The sequence below is a fragment of the Triplophysa rosa genome, linkage group LG18 (assembly GCF_024868665.1).
Source record: "Triplophysa rosa linkage group LG18, Trosa_1v2, whole genome shotgun sequence".
In the NCBI taxonomy this organism is placed as follows: domain Eukaryota; kingdom Metazoa; phylum Chordata; class Actinopteri; order Cypriniformes; family Nemacheilidae; genus Triplophysa; species Triplophysa rosa.
In genome coordinates this window covers 4,724,066-4,745,073 of record NC_079907.1, presented here as the reverse complement: position 1 = coordinate 4,745,073, position 21,008 = coordinate 4,724,066, and the positions used below count along the sequence as shown (strand labels likewise).

The 21,008-nt window shown below is 38.2% G+C and overlaps 1 protein-coding gene across 1 annotated transcript in view; it reads left to right on the top strand.

The window, feature by feature from the left end:
• LOC130568869 (protoheme IX farnesyltransferase, mitochondrial) overlaps positions 1 to 18,057 on the top strand; it is a 42,127-nt gene extending 24,070 nt beyond the window's left edge. Inside the window, exons 5-7 of the mRNA XM_057357990.1 lie at positions 10,744 to 10,814; positions 15,157 to 15,389; positions 16,697 to 18,057. Coding sequence (XP_057213973.1) covers positions 10,744 to 10,814; positions 15,157 to 15,389; positions 16,697 to 17,121 — 729 coding nt within the window. The 3' untranslated portion in view covers positions 17,122 to 18,057. The remainder of the gene's footprint in view (positions 1 to 10,743; positions 10,815 to 15,156; positions 15,390 to 16,696) is intronic.
• The last annotated feature ends 2,951 nt before the right edge of the window (positions 18,058 to 21,008 follow it).

The following is a 21,008-nucleotide window of genomic DNA, read 5'->3' as shown; positions in this document are numbered from 1 at the left end:
TACTAAATTATCCATTTGCACAAGTGTACATACAATCTGTTAATATGTTTATTCTACTATATACTACCCGGTACAATGTCTCTTATATGTTATTATCCCCCATTTTCTGTAAAATAGTCTTTATTTTATATATGCACAATTTAGAATCTTTTAGACTGTAAATCGTATTATATTGTATTGTCATTGTGTTAAATGTCTGTACTAGAAGCTTCCAACACCAAAGAAAATTCCTTGTGTGTGCAAGCACACTTGGCAATAAAGCTCTTCTGATTCTGATTCTGATTCTGATTCTGAATCGGTTCATATGAGTCATTCGTGTGCGAGTCGTTCTGAACGCAATGTGCGTTCATACTGGCGAACTCGCTGTGTACAGTATACGCTGATTCTACGATCTAACTGCACAGCTAAAGACTTTACAGTGATGTACGTCATGTTAATTTAAGAAATGTCAAGAAATTAAACGTACTTGGATGCAAAACAAACAGCCATGAAACACAGGCTGGCTCTTGTTCTGCAACTCTTTTTAGCGCCTCAGTGTGCTGATAACGAAACAGCGCCTCCACTGTGGCGTAATGTCGCAACTGCAGTTACAAATGACAGTCTGTTAAATGCACGCAGCATTTCTTGTGAAGATTCGCAACATAATTTGGGCGAGAGCCTGAGGCGGCACGACATTTGACGGAGGCGGCCGCCTCCAATTTCTCTATGCAGGAAAAACCCTGATATCCATAAAATTAGTGTGGTAAATAGCTCATCTTTTTTAATCTTGGCCACTGTCCCTTTGCTGGTCCGTTTTCCATTCATAGCCCTCGAACGCAGTGTCATCCGTCATCCCCGCTAACCTGCTTTGGCTTTGACAAGAACCGTTTTGCTGCTTTGAATCGCGGCAGATGGTTGAAGACTCACTCTGAGGACCTGACAGAGGAGCTAACAGCCTGACATCACTCTCGACAAGCCTGACTAGGGGACGCGAAGAGAAGCGGAAGAGGTCTCGAGGGCCGAAGGCATGAAGCGAGAGAGAACAGGGGTTGTCAGGAACTCTTTACACGTAGTCAGGCTCTTCAAAACCATCTTGCTTCCATCTGTTAAAGTGGATGGCACAGTCATGAATAATTCAGTTTTTCCAGCGGTGCCTTGATGGTTTCAGAGTTGGTCCGAATAGACGAGCGCCTTTTTTTACTGAGGTTAATCTGAGGCCCCCATTAAAACAAGACTCGCATCTTTAACTCAATCCATGCTCCATCTGTCAGAAACCTTCAGGCTAATAATAGGCTTGGCTCTCATAGATGCTGTGGCTCGGCACCCTGTCATATAGATTTGAAAAACCACAATTAGCGTCTGCTTTGTAATTACCAACTTTAATGTTGGAGAGGATGGCGATCAGACCAATGTTTGTCTGAGCCAGAGCTGCCCTCTTTCCGTGTGCAGATCTGAAGTTTCTATGTATTTTCATATTTCTTGACAGAATACATGTGTTCTTCTTTCATTTTTGGTCATTTACATTTTCTTGACCTTTTTTTCATGTCTACATGCATTAGATCGGATGTGTGAGACACAATTGAGCAATGATTTGTCAAACTTTCCTATCAAAATACAGTAAATGGCTAGTTCTGTAAGCTTTAGATGCTATTTTACACTGTTTTTGGCTCGTCTTGTTGTAAAATTGTCTAAAAATTCTAATAAAAAAAATAATATAAAGATAGACTTACATATTTACTTCAGAGGCAGTACTTTATAAGATATGCATACTTTTAAGAGAATATTAAAATGCCAGTATTTTATCTTATTACACTGTCTAAATACTTTTTCACTTATTCAACACTTTTTTTTGTTAAAAACTTCACTCGCCATTATGTCATTCCAAACCTGTATGACTTTCTTTCTTCTGTAGAACAAAAAGAAAGGTATTTTGAAGAACGTTGGTAACCAAACAACACTGGACCCCATTGACTTCCATAGTATGGACAGTAAACCACTGAGACATTTCTCAAAATATCTTCTTTTGTCTTTCACTTAAGAAAGAGTCATACAGGATTTAAATGACATGGTGATGAATAAATATTGACAGAATTTTTATTTCATTAAAACTACAAATGCCGTTACAAGTTACATCCTTTGAAAAGTCTTGATTTAATGCAGTGTTGCTTCTCAATTAAATTGATCTTACTTCAAGAATTTTTAGATATATTACTGAAAATAAAAGAAAACAAAGACATTTTTTGCAATGAACCATTAGATGTTCTTGTCTGCAATCAGCTCATCCCTTCATCTTCCCTTCCTAGCGTCCCATCTAAGACATGCAGGTAGACAAAAGGATAGGGATGTGAAAAGACATCCTAATTATGGAGACATGCCCGTGTCCCGGCATGTCTCGAGCGCTCACCGCAAACTGCTGATAGAGAAAAGAGGATAAATCAGGCAGATTAGACATTGAAAAAGGCTTTCAGGTGAAGTGCCACTAGGAATGCTTGTGCATGTTTTGCGAGTCTTGCATGAATGTGCGTGCGGCTGCGGACGGTGTGAGGTACAAGTCTTCTAAATAGATGATTGAAAGATTAATCGAGAAACACATGCAGACAGTTTGTGTATTACAACGACAATATCCGACCTCTCGAGCATGCCCTCTTTCTAAAAAAAACCCCACTTCTGCTTAAAAACTTGACATCTCTACCGCAACGATTGGACGTAGATGAAGTGGGTGCTGACATTGACTTTTTGATGATAAAACCTCGTCTTTCAGAGTTTGTTTTTTGAAGAATGTTTAGCCCGATGTCGTCGTCCCACTTACACTGATGTGGAATGTTAAAAGTTCATCAGCCTGACAAGCAAACCGTGTCCATCTGAAGTGAGCCGGCCTCTTGGGGTGTAAACGTAGACTTGAGTTGGTAGAAGTTTATAGGAAAAGTGCATTTTGCCACAGGTTGTTGATGGCAACATTTTCAACACAATGGAGTTAAGGCAGTTTGAGTGGAGTTTAACTTCTGTGAAGACATAAACTGTAAGTCTGAATGTAAACATTTTAGGATAGTGCATTTACAAGAGCGCTTTTCCCCATGAGCCTTGTGCTGTCACACACAGCTGGAGGCAGCAGATATAATCTAAACACACACTCATGAGATCTTGCATAAACACACTGGCTTACTTGACATCTCTTCTCCGGGACGTCACAGATGCTGATGTTGAAGGATGTTGCACAAACAGTTCTTTTTTTAGGGTCATCCTGGTCTTTAGGCGATATTGTCTTTGCCACCCATGGGGAGAGTTTTGCAATATACAGACTTGCAACAAAATTAAGAGACCACTTTAGTTTTGGCTTTAATCAGCATTTTTTCATGTACAGTATTGTGTCTGTTCCAACAGAAACAAACCTCAGAAGTGACAACGTTACCCAACAGCAACCCAACTGATCCTAAAGTACATGTAAAAACATATTTTATACACATATTGTGTTCTTTAAAATTGAATATGAAGTTCTTTGGGGTATTTGAGATCTGCAAGGCAAGCATTTTTTTTTTGTCATTTTGACCACTTTGTCCTGTTTCGATTTTCTGCAAATACAGCTGAGGAAAAAGGTAAGAGACCATTCCAAATTGTATGTGACATTAGATGTATGCGGCCATTCCAGTGTCAAACCTCAGGAGCGACAATGTCATCCAACAGAAATGTGAAAGACTGACAGACACATGTAAACTGTGAAAAAAATCTAGGTTATCATACAAAAAAACAATTATTTGAACTTTTCCTAAATACTTAAGTGACTGTTGTGTATTGCTTGAAAGTGAACATGAACTTGTTTTCTTCGCAGTATTTGAGGTCTGAAAAAATACAGAGCATCTTTTCCGTTATTTTGACCTGTTTCTTCAGTTTTTATGTCTGCAAATAAATGCGATTAAAAACAATATTTTATTTGAAATTTGGGAGAAATATTGTTAGTAGTTCACAGAATGAAACAAAAGTGATAATTTTACCAAAACACATACCTAAAAATAGTAAATCAAAAATGAAAATAATTTTGAAATGGTCTCTTAATTTTTCTGCGGCTGTATAAGCATACAAGTTTTATTTGGAATTTGGGGGAAATGTTGTCAGTAGTTCACAGGATGAAGCAAAAATCATTTTACTTAAACACACTATAAAAAGTAAATTTAGAAAAACTGAAAATAGTTTAGGAGTGTTATGTTAATCCCCCCCCTTTCCGGCTGTGTGGTAATTTACATTTCGTCAATTTTAAGGTTTTCCCAACTTCAGTAGCAAACATATTTCGTTAGTCCATGCCGCTCTCAAAGTGAAATGGCTTTCCTTTTGGGACATGGAGTGTGTTCGCCTTCCCAGATGAAGTACCTGTATCACCCTAAATGTCTGTGTTTAGTTTATTTAAAATAGCACTGTGATTGATGACATCATGAATTATGTGGATTTAAAATGTAGAGCTCAGATCATAGCCACGTGGTGCAAAAAGAATTGAACGATGCATGTTTCATCTTGGTTTTTGGTTTTAAATTAATTCAATTATATTGTAAAGATAGGTGAGGTATCTGGTTGTCTTGGTATGTAACACCAAATATATGACCGATATTAAAACTGTTTCTTATTCAGTCCATCAAAAATGCCTTCTGTAAAACTGTAATGTGAAACTTTGACACAGTGGGAGGTGCTTCGTGTGGAATCCCTGAGATTAGAGAACTGTAAACTACAGGCTTACCTTAGTGACGGCTTGGGTTATGTGAACTGACGTTAGGCCAAAGATGATGAACTAGCTCTCCTTTCCCACAGGAGGTTCCTGACATCTAGAACCACTAACTTAGCCCCTGTCTTCAACTCCCAACCGACCCAGACAGCGGTCATCTATCTTATGCCATTGCCATGAAATACTTTGTAACGTGTACTGTAACTGCCGCAAACGTTGCAAAAACATCTGCAAATGGTAGAGCTGGAAACAATTTGGAGGACCTTAGCAGTGATTGTGGTGCTTTTGTCTTATCTTGGGTGCGAGTAGCTGATCTCATATCCCCCCAAAAGTGACTAACAAGGCTGCTTTCAAAACCAAATTTTTGGGTCTTCACGGTTCAGTTCGACTGATCACGCACAGATTTTCTCGTGCTGTAGCCCTTGTCTTCAGCCTGGGGTAAGAGCATCCAAAAGACTAACTATTCACAGGCTTTCATCTCTTCTTGCACCCGTTGGCGAAAGAACAGAATGCATTGATTTGCAGTGAGGCAGCGCTAGCGTAGAGCAGAACATTTGTAATTGGCTGATTAGCATGTGGACATTTTAGCACTAAATTTCGCTTCCTACAAGCCGTTCATCATCGTGTCGCCGTGCCTGCTGAGCTCCTGCCAACTCCGTCCGTGCTCTGTGTCCAGAGAGGCCAAACGAACACATCTCACATACCAGGATAAGACCGAGGTACCGGCATAAATTCTTGCTCTCTTGCGTGGAAAGAGTGAATTTGTGGATGTGAATCTTAATGTACTACTTGGAATGGATGTGGAGGCACTGATGGTCATAGTGGCACTGGCGTACAGTCTGATAATGTATGATTATAAATTCTGTATCATCTACTCTTATACATTTACATATACATTGTGTACATTTTACTTGAGTCATTATGAAGTCAAAATGCACCCAGATTACTTGTATTAAAAATGTCTAGTCTAGTTATGATTGTCAGTTGTTAAGCTGGGTGTGTTTTTCCAAGGCAGAGTATTTTTTTATTTTCACCCAAAAATGAAAGTTTTCTTCATAAACTTACCATCATTAGTCATTCTAAACCTGTTTTTCTTCTGTGGAACACAAGATAAGATATTTTGAAGAAAGTTGATAACCGAACAAAATTAGTTTCCATTGACTTCCATCGTATGGACTCAAAACCACTGAGACATTTCTCAAAATATCTACTTTTGTGTTCCACAGAAGAAAGAGTCATAAACGGGTTTTGAACGGCATGAGGATAAATAAATGACAGAATTTGTATGAATTATAAAAATATAATATTTAATATATTATAATATTCCGAATTTCTAGCACAAACATCAGATCAATGTTATTTGAATGTTCTGTATTGCGTGTCCAACACATTTGAGTTCTGCACCAAACTGTTCTGTCTCCCTCTTGCTTTAGATAAACACAAATCTAGGCTGCATGTCAAAAGATGGTAAAACATCATGTTTTTTAAGAAGCCTCCAACCTGTATTTCTGAGATTTACGTGTGGCACATCAAAGTGACGTTAAAATCCCTGTCTGTGAGATGTTTGTCGGATGTCGTCTACAGGTGCAGCAGTAAGATAAGATGCCGTTTAGTCTACGCACCAACATGACTTTATAATTCATCTAAACTATCAGTCAAAACATTCAAAGACTCAGAGGTCCACCCTGGAGGAGATGATGTATATTTGTAGAAAAGTGGAATGAGGAGGCCTTCCAAAAGGTTCAGAATTCAAGCTTTTGTCCAGTTATGATGTAGTTGTGTAATCGTGTTGTAAGCGTTCTATGTGTGCTGAAAACTGGTTTTGGGAACAGATTCTGCAGGTCCCACCAAAACTCAGGTTGAACTTGAACCGCAACAATTTGGAGTTCGCTGTCACTAAAGAGGATTTTAGCTCCGACTTCATCCACAAACGCTCGAGATGAATTACAGCTGATGTTCTCTGCTGCTGTTCTTCCACGTTTGGCAGGTCATTTTGTTTAAATAGATGCGCTATTACCATTTCAACTCCCGAACTCTGCTCCTTGCACCTGGACTTTGACAGCGTGGAGATTTATCATCCCAAGTGTGTGCTGACAATGTGTGCTGACAATGTGTGCTGACAACTGGTTGAAAGCTTGGACCGTACCTGTATGCTTGAGACGTGGAGGACAAAAACACAAAGTTGCCAAGGAGATGTTTGCGCAGGTGTTGTTTACTTTAACCTGCTTTATGGGATCGATGCCAACGTCCTTCTCGTATACAGCAGCTGAACTGTAAACATGCACAGTATATTTACTGTACAAGGTTGACTAGTACTTAATATCTGGGTTTTTTTCTATATTTCTATTTTTAGCATGCTGTTCTTTTGCATCATAAAAACTGAAAGGTTTAGACTTTAGATTCAGATCCACTTTTAACAAAAGCACTGCAGATACAGCCGCACGATTTTAAAGTCAGGTCTTAGGCTGCGTTCACACCAAACAGGAATTAAGCGATTTGCGCGTGTACATTACATATAAAGTCATACAAAGATGCGAATAGACGCGCACTCGCACAGGGTGACGCAATTCACTCGAAACGAATCACGTTGCGTGATGTTTTTCGCATCACTCGTGCAAATATATCAAACTAATCCTGCAAGTAATAAAGAGCAAGGAAAGCGATGATTCGGGTTTGGTGTGAACACAGCATTTATATTGTTTTACCTGTTGTAATTATCCTGTGCTTCCGTAAGAGCTGTTTGTTAACTAGTTTGCGAGCCATTTACTAGTCGGTTTTGAAAAAATGTAGTTTCGCACATCTCTAGTGTGTTTGTTTACATATTTATGTGTACGTGTGGTTGGCCTCAAATGCACTTCCCTTTAGAGTAAATACTGTCAGTGCTGAGAGATCTCGGCTACAGTAAAAGTTTCACATCCGTGGTGGTTTGTATGGTCTCATAGTCCAAAGTTTGTTTGTCATGCCGGCGTGACTTTGTACCGACTCCCCTCTTCACTGAGTGAACCCAGAGCTTTGCTGCTACTCGTACAGTGAACTCTGCAGTATCGCTCATGAGCCGAGCAAATTTATACGCTGTGATGAGAAGCACGATTTAGGGGTAAAAGTCAATGATTCCTTACACACAATGCAATGCAACTTTGCAGTACACTCATTGCTTTAGTTGTTTTATTTTGTACATTACATTATACATTATTTTATTTTTCAACAGTTTGGGCGTGTTTGCTTTTCCTGAATATTGCATAACAAAGAGTGACGTATGGAAAGTTTTCTGTTTTGAATTTGCTTTGGTTTTGATTTTGATTTCAGTCATCGGTTTTCTGAACTTAATGCAAACCAGCACAAAACTGATCACAATTTTCTTTTTTAAATCTGCTGTCTTGTTTTTAACAGAGTGATAATGTGTCCTGTCACACAATCCTTGTTTCAAAAGGAAAGCAAACAATGCAACACGGGAAAAATGAAGAGACCATTCCAAATTTTCATTTCATCAGCATTTCTAGTGGGCATTTCAGTCCCTGTCTGTTGCATTTCAACAAAATCAAACCACAGGAAGGACATAAAGTCATCCAACAGCAACGTGAAAGACTGACAGCATGTCGAGACACATGAAAACTAGGTTATCACATAAAAAATGATGTTTGAACATTTCTTGAATACATTTACAAATATTACTGTTGTATTGCTTAAAAGTGAATATAAACTTGTTTTCTTTGCGGTATTTGAGGTCTAAAAAATACAGAGCAGCTTTTCTGTTATTTTCACCTGTTTCTCCAGTTTTCATTTTCTGCAGATAAATGCAAATACAAACAATATTTTATTTAAAATATTTGGGAGAAATATTGTTAGTAATTCACAGAATAAAACAAAAATATTAATTTTACCTAAACACATGCCTATAAATAGTCCATTCTGAAAAAACTGAAAATGGTCTCTTACATTTTTTTCTGTGGCTGTATATTGTATATAGTGTTATAAGTAATGTGCAATATGTCTATGTAATTTTATGAGTTCCCGTAATTTTGTTTCTTATAATTGTTCAGCGGTTCTGTCTGAAGTCTCTTAAAATTGAAGACAGGTTTTCTCTTGCTGTGTTTTGTTTCCTCAATAGAATAACCCTGAAACCGGTTTATTAAAGAAACCATTTTAACTTGATCTGATTAATGCAAGTTCTCCAATGAAACAAAGAATCTGATTATGCAGGGCCTTAGAAGTGGAGATGTGACAGCCCATAATATGTCGATTCCCCTTTATATTCTTTTATACTCGCTCCTTTTTTTGTAAAGAATGATCTCCACCAGCAATAAACGCACTGAAGCAGAAATGGCAGGGGTCTCTGGGTGTTGATGTGAACCAGATGATGTACCAGTCTGAAAAGGGGAAAAATGTATAAGCATGGACAGACTGTGAAATGAGACGACGGCTAAAAGCCGAAAGCTTCTGACAGGCACTCGAAACATTGTGAGAACACTTTCGAATGCCGTTACAGAGCACCGGAAACACTTTTCTTTGACTTTACAATGATGTATTCTGCCCAGACACACATTATTGTCAATCTTTGCATGCAAACTGGTTTCAAAGAACTACTCCGAAATGGTCTTGTTAGCATCTGGCTAATACTTTAGAAACCAGAACATTTGCTCTGGGTCTCTCTGTGGCCCTCTGACGCGTTTCCTGACCCAGGAAATAGAATTAACACCTCGGCCCTAAAACTGCGAAGCCACATCTGTTGGCTGGCCTGCCCTGTATCTCAAGTGTAATAATGCTGAGGGCTGAGAGAATAAATTTGAGACTTAACAGACGCTCTACTTAACTTTATACAACACACTTTGGGCTTAAACTTCCTCTGCTCTGCGTCGCGCTACTTCGTCACATCGGATGACATTGATGTGAGTGTAAAATAGCTGCCAAAAGTCACTGCAACAAAACGAAAAAGTATCAATCTACCATGTTGACATTAAATGTGTCTTCCACCAAGTGCATTTTTTCTGACCCCCTTGATGTTTTATTCACCTGTCCTATGAATGTTAGACTAAAATGTAAGGTTCTTTCGTGAACTTTCGAGTTATTCTGTTTTCTCTTTATGCTTTTGTAGAAATGCTTGCTGTGAAGAATCATAGAAATGACAGATGTTATCATTCGCAGCGTTTAAACTCTGAAAGCTCAAGAGATATTCCGACACAGACCGTCACAGATAATATGTATTTCCCCCCCATTGTGCTCCTGAAGTGGTATTGCCCGTTCTAACAAAATATAAATGTGCTCTGCGGGAAATGTATTACCTACCACAAGAGCGTTTTAAAGAAGGCACCACTCTCCGATGTCAAACGGACAGTAAATTAAGAAAGGAATAGAAGAAGGGATTATCTGTTTATTAGTTATTTTATGGGGGCCATATTTTAGGAGAAATGGGTCCTGAAATTCTTGGGTTGAAAAGTGAGCTGCCTGTTTTCTTCATTAGACGCATGTGCTCGCTCACAGACTGAAGAACGGGTTCCTGGCTTTAAACGCTTCACGTGTTTGTATTTTAGTCTCACATTGTGGATTCCCCGGGTGAGTTTTCAGCAGACTCGCAGAAGGCCGTAAAACTACGTTTTTTAAAACCTTAATCGGCCCGTTGCACCTAAGCAACCTCTGTGGTACTTTCTCACACACATGCATGCATATCGATTCGTTTAAGGGTTGGGATGTCATGCATTTGTGGATATTGAGCAGATGTTCCTGAGAAGATTTCTGAGAAACCCGTCTTGTAGCATGTTGCAAACAGTGCTTTAGCGCCATTGTTGATCTTCGAAGTGGTTAGACAAGTATTCTGAATGGCACATTTGTACTGGATGTAGTGTTTGTGTGCTGGGAATCAACATCTAGTCATACAACATTTAATTTTCTTAAAACTTTTATTAAGATTTGTACCCATGTTTTTCATTTACTCTTCTTTTGAACAAAAATCTGAATAAAATTAATCACATTTGTGTATGTCTCTCTCTCTCTCTCTCTCTTAAAAAAATTATCTTGGAATGTTGCATTTTGTTCATTTTTATTATCTCTTTCCTCTACAGTACTTTGAGGTGCCCTTCGACTCGAACATGAATCGTACCAAAAACAGACCTCTGGTCAGAGGACAAATAAGGTGAGCTTCTTCAAAACCATTCTTATACTTTATGATACTCTCTGTTTTTGTATTTCCTTTGTCTTCTGTTCAGATCCTTGATTCTAGGGCTCTGATATTTGTTTGAAGCTGCTTAGTAAATGGCCCATCAGTCATTGATTTAACAGGCAGCATTTTCCTCCTAAAGAAATTGATTACAGGCTTCCAAGACCCTTTAAAGGACCATGTCAATTTTTGCGGCATCTAGCGGTGAGGTTGTGAATTGCAACCAACGGCTCACTCCACCCCTCCCTTTCGAAGCATTACGGAGGCTGAGAGAGGACTAAGGAGACATTTATATAAAAATGTAACGTATTTTCGATACACTCTGTAGAGCAGTTTGTCCTTTAAGATAATAAAAACATAACGCTTCATTATGTAAGGTCTTCATACACCTCTAAATACATACTTATGTATATTATATTGCATTTCTGTCAGTAGGTCCTCCAAAAAATTACACACTGGACCTTTATTGTCACATCTAATGATCAAATCTGATGATCAACTTTTTTTTTGTGAAGTTCTTTTAAATTCATATTTGAATTTGCATTTTTGACGTAAATTGCCATAAACGTAAGTAGACATACTGCTATATTGCAAAACCCAGTGTGCTGCCTACCAGTATTTGTGGGCATTATATTTTTGCAAATGTCTGTAAATTTTGAAACGACACATCCTTGCTGTCTTTGTTGTGATTTTTGTAAAAAGTCACTGCAGATTAAAATGGCTTCCCTACTCTTGTTATGTAACGTAATTTACTCGACATTGTTCTCAAATAGCCCAGTGTTTGTGTATAGTCGAGCCCGTCGGCATCAGAAACTATACGCCATTGTCTGATATCTGTAGCGCTGGCCAGCCGCTCCCGCACCTGTCCTGTGTAACCTGATCCAGGTGTGTGAAGGCGTGTCTTTTTTTTCTTCGTCCACATTTCTCCTCCTCTCGTCTCATCCTGCCGCTCTTACCCTAGCCATGTTTTTGTTTTCATTTGTCAGGCTTTTAGCTTTATTAAATAGATAGGTTGCAGGCTGGGGTCAAACTCGAATGTCAGGCACATGTGTTCTTACCGCTGCACCAAAGCACCAACGTAAATCTGAACATTTTAGGCCCATTCGATACATTTATTTGTGGTTTACATGCATGTTTAAAGTCATTGATGTCTAACATAAACCATATTTTTGAGTTAAGCAAACATTCTGTCATCATTTATGTACTCTTATGTCATTGAAAACCTGTATGTTACTTTTTTCTTCTGTGAAGCTCAAAAGAAGATATTTTGAGAAATGCCTCAGTGGGTGATTCTCATGAAACCACTGAAACATCATGGCAGTAAAGATTTGAATTATAACACAAAAATTGATCATAAGAGAATTGTGTTCTCAAACATCATTTTGACAGATTTTTTTTGCTTTTTCTGCTGAAATTCTCATAACCGTAACGCGTCCCGATTTGTCTTGGGTGCATTATATGTTGTAATTTAAACACAGTAAAATTTAAATATTGTGAAAAAAACAATTGGATGTTCTACTAGATTTTCTTTTTGACGGAATATTCATGTATAATAAAAATGAAGAAAGAAGTGTCCAGGACTGATGTTCTCATCCGCCGTAACGTTTTTTAAAGACTTTAAACACACACAAAGATGTTTACATTAAGTTTGATTTTATGTGGAGAAACACATCTACTAGTACCTTTCAAATGACTAACAAGTTAACAAATTATTTTGAAAAAAACTTTAACTTAAAACTTAATATTCTCTTGTCACGCTGTGTACACAACTTTTCCCCCTCTCATTACCGAGACAGGTAATTTTCCACATTTAAATAAATTTTACATGTATAATAGTCTATTAAAATATAATTAATTAATGTCTTATTATGATTAGTGAAAACTTCCTTAGGCATCATGGATTCGCTTTTTAGCAAAACATGCTATGAGATTGATTGTTTTAAATGGATACGGTAATGAGAAATTTGAAGGCCTTTTTTATTGTGTTAAACTGTCGGTAATTTTAAATTTTGTTTTAAAGTGTTTTTAAGAAAATCATGTTTGACATCTTAAAACCAAGATTTTGTGAGAATCACCCCAGTTTTTTGTGTCCATACAATGGAAGTCAATGGGGGCCAATGTTGTTTGGTTACTAACATTCTTCAAAATATAATAATTTGTCCTTTTTTCATCTTTTGAAAAAATAAAGTCATACAGGTTTGAAATGACATGCAGATGAGTAAATGATGAAGGATTTTTCCCTTTAACATCACTGTAACACTGTATCAATTCAGCTTTATTTTAGGAGGTCTGGGCAGGTGAATTTTAAAGAGCACGGTTTCTGTCACTTCTGCGCAGAATTGTTTTTCTGTACATTGCAGAACCTTGTGTTAATGACAGGAGGAATCTGTTTGTTGTTTTTGCATCGTCATAACATATCTTCACCTGTTCACCTCTAGACCTGTACACAAATACACAGCGTACAAACACCAGTGTCATCTACCACAACATATCATTACACCCATTAGGTGCATCCCAGTGGAACATGTTTACACCCACACACACACTCGCTTCTGACAGTGTGTTATTACACTCTTTGATGTTTGCGTGTGTGTGGCTGTCTTACATCATAAGAATGTGACCGAGGTGTGCGTTAAAAGCTGGCACGCCAAATCTGTCACGAAAGAACCCACAAGCTGTGACACATTCTCAAGATCACTATGAGAAGTTAGCATTCGTATTTCTTTTTATGTTGTTAATTATTTTAGCGAGAATTCTTTTCCTTTAGCTAAATTAGTAGAGCATTGTGTTAGCAGTGCAAAGATTGTGGGTTTAAATCCCAGGGATTAAACATATTAATAAAATAATACGTGAAACCAATTTTGAATGCGCTTTAAAATGAAAATTCTGTCATCATTTATTTATCCTCAAGTCATTTCAAACCTGTATGACATTTTTTTCCACAGAACACAAAGTAAGATAGTTTGAACAATGTTAACCGGCACCCATTCACTTGCATTGGTTTTGTGTCCTTACAATAGAAGTGAATGGGTGTTCGGTTAACAACATTCTTCAAAAATCTTCTTTTGTTCTCTGCGGAAGAAAGAAAGTCATACAGGTTTAAAATGACTCGAGGATGAATAAATGATGACAGAATTTTCATTTTCACAAAATCACTTTAGATAAAATTGTCTGCCAAATGCATGCATTTAATTGTTGTATATTTATTCTTTTTTTCATTATTACAAAAATGTATATGTATAGTTTCTCTTATAGTATATACCTATTTCATCTTAGGTCTAGACTGAGAAAGATTCATTTCAGCTGTCATGGTTTAAGCCTTGTCCACGTTTTTTTTTTACTTTCTGGAAAAACCTGCCACATGAGAGCATCACGTCAGACAAGCGTTTGTTTTTATTGCATTACGGTAAATTATTTAGACTTCAGACTATGAATGAACAACAACTTGGAGCCATACCTGGTGTATTTGTGACAGTTAGATTAGCTCTTTTTTTCACAGAGTTGTGGAAATTCCAGCGGTTTTGCTCCGAACGTTAGTAGCCTCATCACCCAAACAGCTGATCTCATGCTTTGACTTATGGAACACATATAGACTGTAAAACCCCTTAACCACATAAAACAGTCATAACAATGATAATAGCATTTGAATGGAATCTCCTGCTGTCGGGCAGAAAATACCCCCTTTTTTCCTCTCAGCTTTGGTCTCTGTCTCAATGCTCCTCTAATTTATGGAGCAGTTAGCTGTGAATTTGAACCAGACGCCTGCGCAGGACTGGAGGACTGCGTTTAATAAACGTTAAAGGAAGTGGTTGTCCGATGGAAGCGTCTGTGGCGAGGAGAGGTTTAATCTGAAGCAGAGAGGCAGAACGCTTTTGTTTTGATGTGATACTCGCAGAACCGCACAACAGCTTATCTTAGAAGCTATTTTACAAGCTCTTTATTCTTGCTTTTTTCTTTGTCGCCTTTGTCTTTTTATTGTTCCATTTTGGTTCCATTATAATGTTTTTCATGTTGGTTGTCGTTTTATCGGAAAATCAGTTCTGGGCCAGTGTTTGGTAGTTTTCTACAGGGTTAAACGAAATTTTCCTTGATCTTTAGAGGTCATGGGCTATGAAAACTCATATCTTCCCTCCCTTGAAGTACAAGAGATACTGTATCGCTCCTAAACTTCAGAAAAGTGAATGGTGTCAGTTTAAGTTGATTCAAGTTGTTTCAACGTACCTCGTTGCAAAATGAACTCTTCATTACCACTTTAAACCCCGCATACAAAAATCTATATTCATGTTGTGCTTGTCTTCTGCTTTTCCGTTTCTCTCAGCCCACTTCACGCTGTCTCGTTCGCACTGGCGTGTGGGATCCCAGGTTTGACCCTGTTGACCCTGGGTGTCAATCCTCTGACCGGCTTCCTGGGTGCTCTGAACATCTTCCTGTACACGTGCTGCTACACTCCCCTGAAACGCCTCAGCATCACAAACACCTGGGTGGGCGCGGTGGTGGGCGCCATCCCACCTGTAATGGGCTGGACGGCAGCCACTGGCTCTCTCGATCCAGGTGCAATATACACACTAACACAACGAGGGCTCAAACACCATCATTGATCTATAGATTCCCCGGTTTCCTCCCACAGCCCAAAGACATAGATGCAGGAATGACGTTAAGAATGAAACAACACATACATCTATATATTGTGCAACAAATATTGTGATATTTTTACAATATCTTGTCTGTTTAAACCTATTGGATGTGCTTCAACACAAGTTTTAATGTTCAGTTTTTTATTTTGTGCTTTTGCTGCTTTAAGAAGTTCTATTAGCTCTATTAGGCCTACTTTGTTGTTTTAATGTTTATGCTTAAAGTTTGTTTTATTTGTCTGTGACATACCTATTCAAGTTTTATACATTTACATGCAGAAGATTCAGTAAAACCTTGTATCTACAACAAAAATATTATTTAAAATGGTTCATGTTTTAGAAATAAATCTAAAAAAGTTTTTTTTTCCCTTCAAAATATGATACTGTCATACCATAAACGTAGTGTAGTGTAGTGTAGTGTATTGTATCGAATCATGAGCTGAGTGTATGTTTTACCTCTAGTTCACATTCTTCAGTTCTCAGACCTTTTCTGACTTCCCTATTGTTTTCCTTATAGCACTATATATGTATATAGCATTGTCCATGTTGTAGGCCATTTTCACATTTCCCCCTCTTTGTTGTCGGTTTCAGCACTATTACAGTCTGTTGGTTAAACTTGGTTATGCAGTCACTGTCCACTTACGAGTGTTGTAGTTACACACTCAACATCCTGTGTTATTACAAAGATACTTCTTGCGTGAAATCGAGTGTTTGTAGAACTCAGCAAGGGGTCTGCGGCCTGTTTTGCAATCTTATAATAGTGTGTTGTTGAGGCAACCATGAGATCTGTTTTCAAAGCGACTGTAAATCTTAGTGCTAATTATTAAGTGTCCTAGCGGCTGGAAAGACAACCTAAAAGTTGTGCGCTGCGTTTCCCAGAGGATCGTAAGATCACTCGCACAGAGGCAGCTCGACGCGTCATGCGCTGTTAGCCCTGCACGGGCCACTGTTTGTGCCGTATCAACTTTCCGCTCTGCCTCTGACCTCTGAACCCAGGTGAACGATGTTTGTTTTCTGCCCAGCAGGATGGGACAGATCCTCTGTGATGGAGGGTTTTTAAAATTGATGGTTCTAGGAAAACTAAATAGGCTAAGAAACTAAAACATTTTTTTTTTTTTTGGTTTGTTTTCTGCTTGTACACGTGCACAGTTCACCTCCAGTGTTCAAATGTCACTGCGATGTTGTTTGTTTATTCACTTCTTTTGCTCTCTCTCTTTTCCTCTCCAGGAGCACTCTTGTTGGGAGCGTTCCTGTTCTCTTGGCAGTTTCCTCACTTTAACGCTCTGAGCTGGAACCTGAAGGAGGACTACTCGCGCGGCGGGTACCGAATGATGTCCGTCACACATCCCGCCCTTTGTAAGCGCGTGGCCCTCCGCCACAGCGTGGGCCTGATCGGGCTCTCGGCCTTGGGTCCTGTCCTGGACGTCACCACGTGGACCTTCCCCTTAGTCTCACTGCCCATTAACCTTTACATCAGCTACCTGGCCTTACAGTTCTATCGCCATGGTGACAGGCAGAATGCCCGCAAGCTGTTTTTCTGTAGCCTCTGGCATCTGCCCATGCTGCTTCTGTTGGCACTCACCTGCAAGAAGAGCCGTGTGACACGGGACGAGGGAGATGTAGCCGCCGGTACAACATCTTTGGCTGTGTAGAGCTAACACAAACACCTGTATGGCCGTTGTTGATCCTGACTTGATGTCAGCCTCGATATCTTGGAGTTAAGAACGGATACCAAAGGTTATGCAACTTGGAAAGGGAAAGACAAAATCGAAAACGTGCATAACGGACATAAGCTCTGCACTGTTGAGGTTTCCATCAGGGAAGAATACCGATTCATCTGTGAATGAACAGAAGTCATTTAAAAATCAGATTTCACTCAGGTACACAAATCAATATTGTGTGTGTAAATATATATTATATTTATTGGATGTAGTCCTGTTGTTGTCTATAAATATATTGACACTAGCCAATATGATTATAGACAATTAATATACAAAAAATGACTAACTTCATAGTGTATAAACAAAGAATCAACACATCACACGTTGGCAATTTGGTGTAATGTGCTCTTTGCTCTGGACATTTTGGTTTGATGCAATATAGACTTGATAAAGAACGGTTTGTTATAATGCAAATAGAAACACAGGAATGTTATCCGTTTGTCTATTTACTTGGTAAATTAGGACATGTCAGAATCCCGAGATGGTTAAAATTAACCAAAAAACTAATTATAAATAATAAATACATTTGGTCTGCCTGTGAGCCAATTCCGTATTTTGCATCCTTGTTTAAAACTTCATCTGAGTTCATTGAATAATGGCTTTGAAGAGCCCTTTTCCGATATTGCTGTATTTCAGTGTATCAAAACACATCCAACTCTGTTAGCTCGGTCAGAATTTGTTGTTGTACCCAGAATTTTGTTGCGTGAATAAACAACACAGGAACGAGTTTGCTTAGACCGAGTAATGCAGTGCTCGACGTGTTCATTCTGCATTCAGCACCTTCACGGTTCACTCAAATCTTGACCTCACTGTACAAATGACTCGTAAGATACGAAAGAAAAGAGTTCTTTTAAATAAAAAGTCTTGTGATCAGTTTTGTGTTCGGGTTTTGAATTGAAATGTTCAATATATAATTCAATAAAAGGTTGCATTGTTCTTCCGTGGTCCCAGAAGAAGCTGAATCGCTCAGCGTTTACTGGGTAAGGAATCTTTGGGGTTATTATATAACTTTTAACTGTTTGATGATCATTTTTTTGTTGGAGAATTTGAGCAAAATTGAGTCGTTTTTCTGTAATTGTTGCAGATACTGTAGCAATGAGACGCATAGCTAAATTCGCTTACAAAATTCCCTGTATCTCCACGCCATGCTTGCAAACAATGTCTTGCGACTCTGGACACATTTGGCTACGATATCAGTCCATATAATCTCTTAAGTATCGACCTCTGCACCTGTCCGGCTGCAACACTTGATACCTCTTTGCTGTTTCCTTCCCAGTTGTGCTCTGTGGTTCCACTTCTCTCACCACCTTCATTAGAGGCCTGTGCACTGCTATCCAACCGGGGAGATTTAGTCAGCACGCCAGGGCAAGGCATTCCACCCTCGTAAATGTCCGGTCTGGATGCGGCTAGTGCTAGTGCATTTCACATCAGAGAGGGATGGAGGGGGGAAAGAGAAACAGCTGTTCCCAACATGTCAATAGATTAAATAGCAGTTTCAGCCCTCCTGGGGTCCGTAGACTCTCCCACCATGATTTTACAGCTTCCGCTGTATAGGGTTGTGGAGGTGGGCACCCTGTGTGGGATGGAGGATGGACGGTCCCATAGCCGAGCAACATGTACAGTTTAATAGGGCATAGTTGTATTTATTCATATTGTGTATATATTTTACTTTTTCTTTCAGGGTGTTTTGCTCATTTAGTTGGCCAGACAGAGAGCAGTCTTGATTAATGCAGTAATGGAGTATATGGAATAATCATTTTTTTCATGACAAATAATGTTTGACTCAGTCATGGAGAGTTTCTCACCGTGCGTTCATTCATTATGAGCTCTGTGTACCCTCAGGACATTTCACATAATGATCTTTGGCTTTCTGTGGTTTTTCTCATCCAGCTTGGATTCTCATTACAGCTTTAACAGCCTCTCAGACCTTCATTTGTTACAACGGCAACAGGTGGATTTCTCCTCTCTTTTCATTCAACGAAATGCTTTGAAATTTAAAACTGAAATGCAGGATGATTTGCGTTTTTAATTGCTGGAAAAGATACAAGTTAACTTCAGTTAGTTTGGATATCAAACATGATAGCCTAAGTTTAGAAATATGTTCTCTATGCTTTTCTTTCTAGTTTCTCAATTCTGAGTGACAGCTATGAATACTATTTTTAAGAGTGTCTAAAATGCTCCTAAATGCCCTCTTAGCATGTTAGGCAGGATGGCAACATTTTGACAAACCTGGCACTGCATCACGCATAGGTTTCCTGGCACAAATGCAGGTATAGCGAAAGGCTTTTGTTGTTGATTTATACTCGCCACTTGCTTGAAATCAGTCATGGGGTGGACTGTTTCTTAAGCAAAATATTAAAAAGCTCACACTGATATATTTTTCTTAAGGGAGTCACTCGTTCTCTAACCCGCAAAGTGACATCAATCTTAGAAATGCGGTCTACTTCATACATTATAGTCGCGAAACGCGACAGAAAAGTTTAAGGTCTGTGCCAGAGTCAACAGTGATGTAGAAATATGCGTTATTATAAGGGGAAAATGCTGCACTGATTTTAAAGATTTTACCATGTTAGTTTTTCTTTCCACCTCGTTTAACATCGGTTAGCCAGATATAAAATGAAAACTCGTATGATATTGCATGCTAAATTTAAGGTCATCAGGTAAAAATTTGCCTGCTATATTTTCTGGACTGTACTTTGTGCTCATTCAAATTCTGAAAGGTTTCACTTAATTTTTAAATGCCAAAAAAGGTGACCTCAGTTTTAATCTTTTGTGGTCTTTTTAACATTAAGACATCAATTAATCACTTGCATACGATTTGTTTTCCTTTCAAAATGTTTTTTCGGTGCGCCGTCAATATGAATCATAATTAGCCTAAGTTTGCTTTCAATACCTCAAATTGCCAAGTTTAGAAACACTTTCTAATATTCAGTGATAACGCTGACGTTATAAATTGCGTTTTATAATGCTGTGAAATAGCCTTTGTTAAGAATTTTTATAGGCTATATATATATAATTTACGTTATCCGACATGGGGTGTCGCTTTTTTAATTTTGTAGTTTAAAGCATTATCTTCTAAAACAATATGAATCACATGCGGGGGTGAATTTTAACTCTTGTTGGTTGCAAAGAAAATATCAGATTGCTGTGAAAGCTTCATAAGATTTAAACTGTAGATTTTTTACTTAAACACCCTTTAGTAACGGGCAGTTCAAATTAATAAAAATAAATAGCCTATTCATTTTAAGTTTGGTTTTATTGAACCGTTAGGCTAAACGTGCACATGCCAGTAATATAACTGTAAATGAATATATACCCGTAAGTTAGGTAATTAAAAAAAACTTTGGGGTTAATTGTATTAAATCCCGTTCTTAAAGCAGCTTTTAATTGTTTAATTACAAAGATTTGATAAATCGACACATCGAAAAAGTCATCCTAATTTGTGGAACGTTTATTTCTTTATTAAGAGCTACGATATTTAGAAAAATTCCTTATAATTTTTTTTTACTTTTCCTTTACTTCGTTTTTACTTTTTAAAGCCTAATAAATATTTTTTATCACAAAGGAAATAAACCTCTGATCTAAATTCACATTATAAGTAGGCTACACAGCTCATGCGTTGCATAAGCCATCTAAATCTTTCTCTTTTCATTTCAAGTCGACAAGACAAAAAGTGAATGAATGTTAAACTTTTACATCGTTTTTGCCACCTAAAATCAAGTTATTCAAACCTGTCTGTGACGTTTGTTTGTGTAGTCTATTTAAACTCTTTTAGTGATCTATAATTAATAATAAACGTAGTAACGTTGACCTTTTGA